This window comes from Erpetoichthys calabaricus, chromosome 3 (genome assembly GCF_900747795.2).
Source record: "Erpetoichthys calabaricus chromosome 3, fErpCal1.3, whole genome shotgun sequence".
NCBI lineage: Eukaryota > Metazoa > Chordata > Cladistia > Polypteriformes > Polypteridae > Erpetoichthys > Erpetoichthys calabaricus.
The window spans coordinates 16,656,526-16,669,597 of record NC_041396.2 but is presented as its reverse complement, the minus strand read 5'-3'; the positions used below and the strand labels follow the sequence as shown (position 1 = coordinate 16,669,597).

Sequence of the window (13,072 nt, the reverse complement as noted above, 5' to 3'; positions counted from 1 at the left end):
TTATTACCAAACCCATTATGAAAATTGAGCCCATTTTGTGCAATTTAAAAGAATTCTGTTTCAGATAACTTCAGAAATTGTAATGAAATTGGTTCGTCTATTTGTGCATAAAGTTCCAGCATGTGTTTTTTCTATTGTTAAAGTTTTTTCATTCATTTGATAAAATCAATCTTGTACTCTTTTTCTTTTTTTTCTAATCACCTCAGCCTTTCTTTTTTTTTCTTACACTTCTCTATTATTGTTAAACAAATTGCTTTTCATTCTTGAAACACCGATTGGTAGTTTTCAGATCTGTGGAAAAAATACATTAACATATCCTGAACTCTGGAGAAAAAGGAGAATATTTAAAACAGTCTTTTTTAAATCTTATTTTAGCTCTATTGTAAAATTACAATTAAACCAGGTATTGCTATTGAAGGGAATTAAAAATGATTCATGCCTGTTCAGTTTACGTTCCCTTTTATCATTCTACGCTGCCCTTCTATGCAGAGCCTAAAACAGAGTGGTGGCTCTGAGGCTAGGGATCTGCATTGGCAATTGGAAGGTTCCTGGTTCTAATCCCGTAAAATGCCAAAAGGGACTCTGCTCTGTTGGGCCCTTGAGCAAGGCCCTTAACCTGCAATTTCTAAGCGCTTTGAGCAGTGAGAAAAGCGTTATATAAATGCAATAAATTATTATTAACTGCAACACATTTTTGTCCAGTAGATAGGGCGAGAGCAGCCATTTTATGTTGTAGTCACAAAAAGGTTTGGGGATGGCTACCCAGTATATTTGAAAAAACAGGAGTCCAAAGCAGAAGTACTGCAATTAACATAGGTGGATCTGAGATATAAATATGGTGGCACCAGGAAGTGGGGAGTTTGGGGGAGCTGGAACTGGAAGTGACATCATCTGTAGGCGTTTTCTGGAGACTGGAAATGACTTCAATGGTGGATGGGTGCATTTTGGTTGACTGATAATTAGGTCATTGATTGGCAAGTTCTTCAGCTGGTCTGTAGAGGGAATAGAGAAGAAACATGACAGCGCCAACTCCCACCAAAATTAATTGCATATTGTTTACAAATTCACTTGATTTTAATCATTCTGTAACAGTATAATGGTGCACAGAATGGCCAAACTCTTCCAGCTACCATGGCTGCTTTAGCGTTGTTAGAAGACACGGCAAATGGAAGAATTAGACGAGAGTGCGTATTTATAGATGATGAAGACTGGCTTCTAAGTTGATTTTGATTTCCAAGAGCTCTTCTCTTAGCGCTGTGTGCTGAACTGATGGCGGCTTTAGAAGGGCAGACTTTGAGGAGTTGTGCTCTAACTGCTCCTTTGCAGGTTCTTTCCACTCTCTGGGTTTTTAGCTACTGGAGTTTTTCAACATGAACTTGCTGACTGACGGGGTATTTTTCACTCAGTCATCACTGAGTCACACCATGCCAGCTGTATAGGATGGTGTTAACTGCTTGTCATTCGGATATATAAGATTTCCTTACACTGTGGTTGAACAGTGAAACATCAAAGAGTAATTCCGCTGCATTGTCTGGTTTTCCAAATGTAATGTGAACAGTCAGCTAGCTGCACACATTGCTATTGCAACAGCTCTGGACAAGTTACATCAGCTAGGGATGAATCGCCAAAAGAATGAGCTGACATTACATCATATGTAGCTGGATTGCATATAAAAACAGCAGCTCTGCATAGTTGCAGGTGCTTTTTCCAATTAGTCCAGCAAAATGCAAGCAGTCTTTTTAAAAATAATTTTTCAGAGAATCTATCCGTTGCGGCACTCCGTGCTGACGCTGAACTATAAAAGCACCTTCAGAGAATGAATTTGCTCATGTAAATAAAAAACATTTCCACTGTATATAATGTGGCACACAATCCTGGCTTGCCCGTACCTGAAGAGACTCTGTATGATGAACCTGACCCACCAAGTGATCAGTCAAATCGGACAAAATCCTTTAACACTAGAATTACTAGAGCCTACGAAAAAACTCGATCCATCCCACCTTAAATCGCTTCGCACCTCTCCATCAGTGTCTTTTGTCCTGTAAATGTGTCGATAAGCAGCAAGTAGCCTGCTATCACATCCCCCACCACCGCACAGTTTTCTCGGCTCAAGTCTGTTTGCCTGCATGTCAGTTGCTTAGTGTTGTATAGAGTGAGAAGTCAAGCAAAATGACACCTTTTATAAATACTATATCGTTATTTGGAACATATGCATTTCATGTGTGTTCTGTGTCTACAACAATCTATGTACAGTAAACACATCGTTAAAACAGAAATGTTTTTCTTGTTTTAGTAATAATTGACAAAATGTAGACATGAAGTGTTTAATGTGTGAAGCCTAAAGTTAAAATATCAAATAAACACTTTCACAAAAGGTACAAATATAACAGAACAAGTGCGTTTCTATTCAAGAATATGACTGCAGAAAAAGAACCTGCGTTAGGGTGCGACATTGACATGCATTTGCTACGACTGCTTCGGTGGCACAACGGTATCAACTGTTGACTGGTAATCAAAACTTCGCGGGTTCGACCCCGGACGAGTCCGTTTTGAGAAGTGAGCTGCTCTTATTCTATACTATTCTAGAATAAAAACATTCTTTTGATTTCTGTCTGTAACAGCCGGTGTAAATTTATGATACTTGTAAAGGTTAGCTTTGTTGTTTTTGTTTTTTAATTCAGTTTTATTCTCTCAGTCGCATTCACGATCCCACCCCCATCTGACACTGCTGTTTTCACATAAATACGCGCTATAACATAGGTGAATTCAGATGATGACAACGGTTCTACATCGGAGCAAGAATGCACGTCGCACTTTTGCCGTCGCTGTACTTTGTATATGTACACGGGAAGCTCTGCAGTCTACTTGTGACTTTACACTGTAGGAATTAAGTAAATAAATAAAGGTAAATAACATTCGATCTGGATCTTGTATGCAAAGTACAGCGACGGCAGCTTCCACCTACAGCTATAGACTCTGCACTCTAGTGTTTAGATCTGGACGGTGCATTGGCCCAAAACATTAACATTTATGTTACTTACATCTTGCCTGAAGAAGGGGCCTGAGTTGCCTTGAAAGCTTGCATATTGTAATCTTTTCAGTTAGCCATTAAAAGGTGTCATTTTTCTTGACTTTTCACTATGTTACTTACATAAAAGCCAGATCGAATGTTACCTTAATTTATTTACTTACTTCCGACAGTGTAAAGTCACAAGTAGACTGCAGAGCTTCCTGTGATTGATCGACACGGGCATGCTCAAAAAATACGTGTAATGCCACGAAAAGTGCCTGCTGACACTTTAGTACGCAAGCAATGGTACGAGAATGCAGTTAAACTTTTTTTTTGGGCACATACACCATCCATATCTAAACACTAGCGTGGAGAGTCGCTTGCGTACTGAAGAGTCTATAGCTGCAGGTGGAAGCTGCCGTTGCTGTACTTTATATATAAGAGCCAGACCGAATGTTATTTACTTATTTACCTTTATTTATTTGCTTACTTCCTACCGTGTAAAGTTACAAGTAGATAGCAGAGCTTCCCGTGTACATATACAAAGTACAGCGACTGAAAAAGTGCGACTTGCATTCTTGCTCTGATGTAGAACCGTCGTCATCATCTGAATTCACCTCTGTTATAGCGCGTCTTCATGAAGAAGGCAGACTTACCCATATCACTAGTGATGCAGCCTCTCTAAAACATCTATAGTGCTGCTAGGTCTCTCCCACCAAACTGATGACATGACACAAGCAGGTTGAATGTACTCTTGTTAGGCATAATCCCTTTTAAAACTTCCTGGTTTGCTTTCAGACAGTATGATGCATTGTCTGTAACCACTGCTAAAATGTCATTCAGATTCAGCTGGTTGTTGTGAAGGAACTGAAGTGCTGTCTGTGAAAAGGTGGAAAAGTTGCAGCTCTTAATAAAGATAACTGCCAAAAAGTACAGCTTTTCAGTACCTGTAATTGTAATTCTTAAACCTTAAGTGTTTATAGACTGAAAACTTGCATCATTACTGCATATCTTAAAATAATTTGCTTTTGCTTTGTAATAAATTAATCTGCAAAACACTAAATCCAGGAATTAACCAGGAAAAAAAAGACAAAGATACCCGCTTTTAAAGGCTCGTTGAATCTGAGGAGAAGTTTTCTTTCAAATCTTCCACAGTGCGAGGTTTGTTCCGGTAGACTTTTCCTTTGAGCACACCCCAAAGGAAGAAGTCTGGTGGTGTCAGATCCGGTGACTGTGGTGGCCAAAGCCCCTTTGAAATTACTCTGTTGCCAAAGAAGGACTCAATTTCTGCCATGCTCCTTGCCGATATATGACACGTTGCTCCATCTTGCCGAAAGTAACCTTCCCTTAAGTCACAATCATCCAGTTGTTTCTGACATCGCTTAAATGATTTGGTGACCCAATAGCTTCGCACCATGAAGATGCATTGCTCAATACTGTACACCACCATCCTGATGAGAAGTCGAGTGACTGAGTGAAGGGACAAGGTGGTATGGTATGCACCCAGAAGTTGCAAACGGAGGTTGAAGATCGCAACGGCTCTCCGGCGCCTACCTCAACGCACGGACGCAGGGACATACCGGCTTGTTCAAAGCTCCATATGCTGAGGAGCACATTGCATGTTGTTTCATTCAGATTACTTCATCCTAGCGAGAGTTATTACAGGATATTCGGGGCCTCTTTCGAGTGAATCACCCTGTTAAACATTTATATCATCATGATAAATGTTATTCAATAATCTATTTGTGTGTTAAGAATCTCCGTGCAGACACCCATCAACTCAACTTTTGACCAAATTTATTCCCCTACTCGACATTTAAAGTAATCTTGAATTAGTCGAAATTAAAGATACGTGGGAAGGCTTGCGACCTTCTGTAATTCTACAAGTTAGCTATCTTCAGTAGCTCACGTGTGGCAGTCACTTTAGTCAGTTTCAAAAATGTGTCCTCACAGTCCTCCGTCAAAAAGGAAACATTTTAAAATGAGGATCTAGAGCTGATGCTTGTTGACGGTGACATTGAATGAATGGAACATAAAAGAAAAAGAATGGCCATCGTGACTCATATTGTCACTATTATGGAGGTACTTTTGTATCTCAGGCTCCTCTGAAAATTCCAGCAATTGCTCACTTGCTTTGCCAGGTGAGGAGTGTTGCAAACATGTTCCACCATAGCAGTACTGCTAGCCATGTGCTTAAAGAGAAGCACAAGTTCATTGGACTTGCCAGCACACAAACTTGTGTGCATTGGAAGTGCTAGAAAAAAGTTTTTGGAACAACAGGGAGTCATCTCGGCAGCTCTGTATATAGGCTGCAACTTTGCTCCGGGTGTGACCAGCATGCAGCGAGCTTGTCTACATCTGCCACTGGTGCCCAGTCCTTGTGATTGTCACATAGGAATCTGCTGCCCTGGAAGTTAAGCTGTTTGAATCCATACTAAGTCTACGTCACTTCTGTGTGAAAGACAATTTCAGTTAAAGATGACGCACCATTTTATGGAAGATAGAAAAGTGATTTTCCTGTAGAAAACCTTAACAGGCACATTAGTGACATCTACGTGGTCGGATGCCAAAAACAACAATCACAAAGTTGATCTTGAGACTTGATATAGAATTGCTTATATGAAAAATAATGATTAATCAGAAAATCAATATTTTCACCCAAGCCTAGCAACTGGGGCCGTTTATTTGTACTTGCTGTAGGAGTCCATCATCCTGTGCATTCAAAAAGATTTTGAGGATGAGGACCAGTTTTATTTCCAGCAGGATGGAGCACCTCCCCACTACCATCATGATGTGATGAAAATCTGCCAAACAAATGGACCAGAATTCGTAGCAATGGACTTTTTTTTTTTTCTTTCTTTTTTTTTTAATGGGGTTATGTCAAAGATAAAGTGTATCTCACAAAACCACAACAACTGATAAATTAAAAGCAGTGAATGAAAGAGAATGTGCCCAAATACCAAATGAAAAGATTTGTGATGTCTGCACGTCCATAACGCGTTATCAGCAGTGCCTGGACCAGAACAGCCAGCAGATTGAACAATTGTGTTAACTGATTCTATATTTGTCTTTCTAAATTTAAATGATAAAACTTTTATGTATGTATGATATATCTTAATAAACCCTTTATTTATAATCACTCAAAGTGTGTAAAGTTTATACTGTATTCATATCTGCTTCATCATCCAGTGTTGCTCTTGTCTCATGGATTTTGCTTTCATCAAATGGAATTGAGCTGGCAGTTCCCAGAAACACTGTTGTGTGAATTCCTATAACAATTTTTTGTAGTAGTGAAGTGATTGTTTGGAAGAGGGTTGTGTTTTTCTGTATGAGTTTGTTAATCAACTTTTTTTTGTTTCTTTAGGATGAAATACTTAAGGCAGCTGTTATGAAATATGGCAAAAATCAGTGGTCTCGAATTGCATCTCTGCTACACAGAAAGTCTGCCAAGCAATGCAAGGCCCGCTGGTGAGTCACATTTTCAAAAACTACCAATTCAAGCTTTCCCCTGTTAATTTTGCCATAGCCCATTAATTCACTTTTTGACCAAAACTCTTAAGAATAATAATAATTCATTACATTTATATAGCGCTTTTCTCAGTAGTCAAAGCGCTATCCACACAGGGAGGAACCAGGAAGCGAACCCACAATCTTCCACAGTCTCCTTACTGCAAAGCAGCAGCACTACCACTGCGCCACCTGTGAGGATGTTACTTGCATAATAAAGCAAGTGATCCTTAACAGTCTAGTGACTTAAAAATTACTTTAACTTCTGAGGGTGTTGCTTGCAACCTAAAAAAAAAAGTTGTGAATCGGACCTTTTAAGTGAAACACAAGTAAAACCAAACATCATTTGTATCACAGTTCCTCTGAACACTGATACACTATTCAGATAACACCTTTCGTCTGGCTTGTGCAGCACTGATGTAGTGTGGCACCATTGAGTGCCAAATGCATCTCAAAAATGTTAGTGTTATAAAAGTTGTCAGTTTAAAAAAAAAATAATAATAATAATAACCTTGACCTTTATCTTTGGAAGAATCACAAAATAGTATTGCCCTGAGGGCTAGCAAAATCCAGCCTCACTAAGAAGTTCATTTAGTGGTGGGGGAAAAAAAAAAGTGAATTTTTTACGTTTAATAGTTGGAAAGGGCCATTGTAGTGCCAATCTATGGTAGTTGCAGAGTGACATAAATGGCAGCATGTCTGACTGTGGCATCATGGTTGGAGTTCTGCCTTCATAGTTTTTTTTTAATCCTCTATCCTGCATTGTTTATTAGTTTACATAAGACTTGCTTCCTGCGTTATCATTTAGCTGGGAGTTCTAAATTACTGCTCCAACTCCTACGTTAGTCATTAGTGTTCTATAAATGTTGATAACTGCGTTATCAATTGCACAAGAAAAGTGGTAGAATGCAGTGTGGTGTTTGAAAGTGTCATTTACAGCAACCACAAGATGACAGTGGTACTTTAATCCCATATTCTGCCCAAAAAAATTAGCATTTTTACTCATTCTTCCAAACACTGAATTTGCCTTTTGCTAATTTTAGTCAAATATATTTGAAGGCTGAAAATTCAGTCCATCCTTAATAGAACATCAAGCATACTACTGTTTTCCTAGGATGGATTGAAGTTAACTTGTGTGTCATCCTTTTTGGTTTATGTGAGTGGACCTGGAAGAAATGATAGTGTTGAGGGGAAAAAATTCCAAGTAACAGTTCAGGTTTGACTTTTTTTTTGGGTGAGGTTTTTTACACCATCGTCCAGACCACAGACTCTAACACTGCCATTGAAATTCTGCTTATTGATGTGTTACACTTTTTGACTTATATTCAGAATGACAGGGCTTATAACTATGCCTAACATGAAGGAAAACTCACTAATAATTGGCTGCAGTTACAAAACTATCTTATGAACTGAAAAATTACCCCCATTTTTCAAGACATTAAAAAGGACAAAAAACCGTGAGTGGTCTCCCCTCGACTTTCTTGTATACTCTGATATGGGGATGGACATTAGAGGAGTAAACCGTTAAGACAATGATTATGTTTTATATTATGTACATTAAAGAACCATCAACAACAAATCAAATTAATAATATATTGAATAATTATTATAAAAGTAATGTTGAATAAATCAGATTCTGCAGCTGTATGAATAAAAAAGTACCACTTCCAGTTAGTGGAAATAGCTCAAAAGTTTGATAGGAATGTAAGTTTTGTACCTATGGGCAGAGTGGTGACTCTGAGGCTAAGGATCTGTTCTGGTATCCCGAAGGTTGCCGGTTTGAATCCCCGTCACTACCAAAAGAGATCCTACTCTGCTGGGCCCTTGAGCAAGGCCCTTAACCTGTAATTGCTCCAGGGGCGCTGTACAATGGCTGTCCCTGCGCTCTGACCCCAAGGGGTATGCGCAAACTAACAAATTCCTAATACAGGAAATTGTATAAGGCAAAATAAAGAACAAAAAATAAAATAAAATACTTGTATACAAAATTTGGTTGACCTAACTGAAAGCCTTCTCAAGCTATCATGTTTACATACATACACACACGTACACAGACAGACACACAGACATAATTATAAAAATGGTATTTTAGGACTCAGGGAGGTCTAAAATGTCGAGATTCATCGAAATCTCAATCTAATTTTTTTGGATGATTACAGTGCTTTCTCCACGAGAAAGTAAATCTTACTTGGAGAGGTCTAAAAAGTCGAGATTTATCAAAATCTCTAGGTCGACTTTTTGGATGATTACAAAACTTTCCCTATACTTCGTGTACGAGAAAGTAAAAAAGACCCTTGTATTTTGTCAGCCAATGCTCATTTTACTGTATATAGCAGCTTTCACAGACCATATCAACAAAAGGCTCTTAACAAAGCACATCATAATGCAAAAAGAGTTCAGACCTTAAAGTATAGTCATTTTAAAGGGACAATCTTTCAGCGTCGGATAGGATGGCAGAAACTTTGGCTCATGTCTCCATCAGTTACCAAGGACAATTGAAAGCACAGTTAAGAAACATTGGTGTAGCAGTCATCGGTGTACTATTCTCGGTGTCTGAATATTTGTATGTTTTTTTTTTTATAGTTTTTTTTACTTGTGACTTAATGTCTTTTTGTCTTTTATTGAAAATTAGGTATGAATGGCTGGACCCAAGTATTAAAAAGACAGAATGGTCACGTGAAGAGGAAGAGAAACTGCTTCACTTGGCAAAACTGATGCCGACTCAGTGGAGGACAATTGCTCCCATTATCGGAAGAACAGCAGCCCAATGTTTGGAGCACTATGAATTCCTTTTGTAAGTAGAAGCCCAATTTTCTTACGCAAGAATAAGATGAAATTGAGGGGATTATGTGAATAGTAAAATTTGCTAATTTTTCTTTTTTTTTTTTTTTTTCTTTTTTGATCTGTCTGTATGGTATCTGCACATTTTCCCCCAATTTCTGTAGGTATTTTCCAGGCATTCTGGATTTCTCGCAGAGTTCTTTAGTTAGCTTGGTAATGCTAAATGAGTATGACTGGGTGTACCCCACAATGCACTGGAACTCTGCATTTTTTTTCTTTCTTAAATTTAGTCGCATGTTGTTATTCACAGTGGCAGTCATTATGTCTTCTACGGATTGTGTCTAATTATTTCCTGAGCTGTGATGCCAGAAAACACCTATGCACATGTAACACGGGCCTCAAAATACAGTGGGAGAAAAAAAATGAAGATTATGGAATTGGTATGGGCCTGATGGTGTTAACCCATTTTAAGTGCAGTAATACAAGGAGTGGTAACAAATAATTATTTATGGAAGGACTTGTCCGTTTCCCCAACAATGGTTTGTCATTGAGGATAGTGTGTTTTAAACAGAAGTTTAAGGGTGCTCAACTAAAACAAAATGTGAGCATGTTGTAAGATAAGCCCAGAATCATTTATTGCTGTAGGTCTTTGAATCAAAAATATTTCCAGCCCAAGCTTGTTTTCATTTTTGTAATAACAGAGAGAGAGAGAGAGAGAGACAGAGAGTGTTCCAGTTAAATAAGGGAAATCAAAAAAGTAAGAGGAGTTTTATTATCTTTTTAATGGATTGAATAGGTGGTGTGGGTACTCGGAATGTATTCAGACTCCTTCATTTATTTTCTCTTTGTTATTTTGATGCCTTTTGCTAAAATTGTTTCAGTTGTTTTTTCCTTACATTGAACAACATTCAATACTTTAGAATGATAAGGTAAAAAGAGGATTTTAGAAAGTTTTGGAAATGTATTAAAAATAAAAACTGAAATATCCCAGTGACACATGTATTCAGGCTTTCTGCTTTGGCTCAGTTGGATCCCATTCTGTTTATTTAAAGTTGAGGTGTTTCTGTACCGTGTTTGTCCAACCAAGTCCATCTGTGGTCAATTCAAATGACTGGATTAGGAAAGGAACATAGTTCTGAGTTTAGAGTCAGGATACTGATCTAGGGAAGGCTACAGAAACATTTCTGTAGCACTAAAGGTTCCCAAGAGTGGCCTCCATAATTCTTAAATGAATTTAAATTTGGATCGACCATGACTTCCTAGAGATGGCTGCCCAGTCAGACTGAGCAATTGGTAAGTAGAACCAGGGTAAGAAAGGTGACCCAGAGTCTGGTTGTCCAAAACAACCTGTGTGAAAATGGAATAAACTTCCAGAAGGGCAACCACCACTGCAACACTCCTTTAAAACTTGGCCAACCGACACATGAAAGGCCACTTGGAATGTGCAAAACGGCACGTAATACAGTATATAGATAGATATATAGATAGATATATAGATAAATATAGATAGATATATGTGTATGTATGTAGATATGTATATATATGTGTATATATATGTAAATATGTATATATACAGTGGTGTGAAAAACTATTTGCCCCCCTTCCTGATTTCTTATTCTTTTGCATGTTTGTCACACAAAATGTTTCTGATCATCAAACACATTTAACCATTAGTCAAATATAACACAAGTAAACACAAAATGCAGTTTTTAAATGATGGTTTTTATTATTTAGGGAGAAAAAAAATCCAAACCTACATGGCCCTGTGTGAAAAAGTAATTGCCCCCTTGTTAAAAAATAACCTAACTGTGGTGTATCACACCTGAGTTCAATTTCCGTAGCCACCCCCAGGCCTGATTACTGCCACACCTGTTTCAATCAAGAAATCACTTAAATAGGAGCTGCCTGACACAGAGAAGTAGACCAAAAGCACCTCAAAAGCTAGACATCATGCCAAGATCCAAAGAAATTCAGGAACAAATGAGAACAGAAGTAATTGAGATCTATCAGTCTGGTAAAGGTTATAAAGCCATTTCTAAAGCTTTGGGACTCCAGCGAACCACAGTGAGAGCCATTATCCACAAATGGCAAAAACATGGAACAGTGGTGAACCTTCCCAGGAGTGGCCGGCCGACCAAAATTACCCCAAGAACGCAGAGACGACTCATCCGAGAGGTCACAAAAGACCCCAGGACAACGTCTAAAGAACTGCAGGCCTCACTTGCCTCAATTAAGGTCAGTGTTCACGACTCCACCATAAGAAAGAGACTGGGCAAAAACGGCCTGCATGGCAGATTTCCAAGACGCAAACCACTGTTAAGCAAAAAGAACATTAGGGCTCGTCTCAATTTTGCTAAGAAACATCTCAATGATTGCCAAGACTTTTGGGAAAATACCTTGTGGACTGATGAGTCAAAAGTTGAACTTTTTGGAAGGCAAATGTCCCGTTACATCTGGCGTAAAAGGAACACAGCATTTCAGAAAAAGAACATCATACCAACAGTAAAATATGGTGGTGGTAGTGTGATGGTCTGGGGTTGTTTTGCTGCTTCAGGACCTGGAACGCTTGCTGTGATAGATGGAACCATGAATTCTACTGTCTACCAAAAAATCCTGAAGGAGAATGTCCGGCCATCTGTTCGTCAACTCAAGCTGAAGCGATCTTGGGGGCTGCAACAGGACAATGACCCAAAACACACCAGCAAATCCACCTCTGAATGGCTGAAGAAAAACAAAATGAAGACTTTGGAGTGGCCTAGTCAAAGTCCTGACCTGAATCCAATTGATTAATTCTCCAAGTTCCCGTGTAGGTGGAAGGCTGAAATTTGGCAGGCTCATTCCTTACAGCTTACTTACAAAAGTTAGGCAGGTTTCATTTCGAAATTCAAAGCGTAATGGTCATAACTGGAACGTATTTTTTGTCCATACACTGTAATGGAGGAGGCGGAGTCACGTATCGCGTCATCACGCCTCCTACGTAATCACGTGAACTAAAAACAAGGAAGAGATTTACAGCACGAGTCACACGCGGGAACGAAGGTAAATGACGTTAATTTTTGACTGTCTTTTAATACTGTGTAAGCATACATATTAACACATGTGCAATTAAACGTGTGCATTTACGGGGTGATTTCTCAGGCTTAAAAGCTCGCCTTTTACTAAAAAGGTAAATGCAAAACTATTTTCAATCACTTTATTGAAACGCTCCCGTTAAGGATTGCAATAACATATTCGCGAGATAAAAGAACGAAGTAGGGGGAAATGGAGGAAGAGCTGGAAACAGCGAAGAGCAAAAAATTAATTAAACAATTGAGAACGGAGCGAGTGAAGCATACAAGCATGTTCATAAGGGAAACAAAGCACGGTGTAAAACGTAACTTTAAATTAAGTTTATAGAAACGCTCCCGCTGCGGATTGCAATAACATATTCGCGAGATAAAAGTTTAATGAGAAGACACGAGGTATAAACGAACCACACGCCGTGGCGCAACGTTAGGGGCAACAGTTTCAAACATTCTATGATCTGCTTCTCGCAACTGAAAGACGGCACATGGCTGATGTTAGCCGACTTGCTGACCGCAACGTTAGGGGCTTCAACTATGGCGCTGATGCCACATCTCAGTGCCAACACTTTCCAGACTCTACTTAAAAGACACGCCCTCCTCACTGGACAGTTAAAAAGACCAATCAAACTAACGATGACATCAAGTATTACCCAATCAAAAGTAGGAAAGGAGGCATCTTCATAAAATGCGTGTGGGATGATTTGCATGA

At 38.8% G+C, this 13,072-nt stretch overlaps 1 protein-coding gene across 1 annotated transcript in view; it reads left to right on the top strand.

The window, feature by feature from the left end:
• The window catches only part of cdc5l (CDC5 cell division cycle 5-like (S. pombe)), a 98,209-nt gene that overhangs the window by 15,074 nt on the left and 70,063 nt on the right, over nucleotides 1-13,072 (top strand). Inside the window, exons 2-3 of the mRNA XM_051924413.1 lie at nucleotides 6,375-6,478; nucleotides 9,150-9,311. Coding sequence (XP_051780373.1) covers nucleotides 6,375-6,478; nucleotides 9,150-9,311 — 266 coding nt within the window. The remainder of the gene's footprint in view (nucleotides 1-6,374; nucleotides 6,479-9,149; nucleotides 9,312-13,072) is intronic.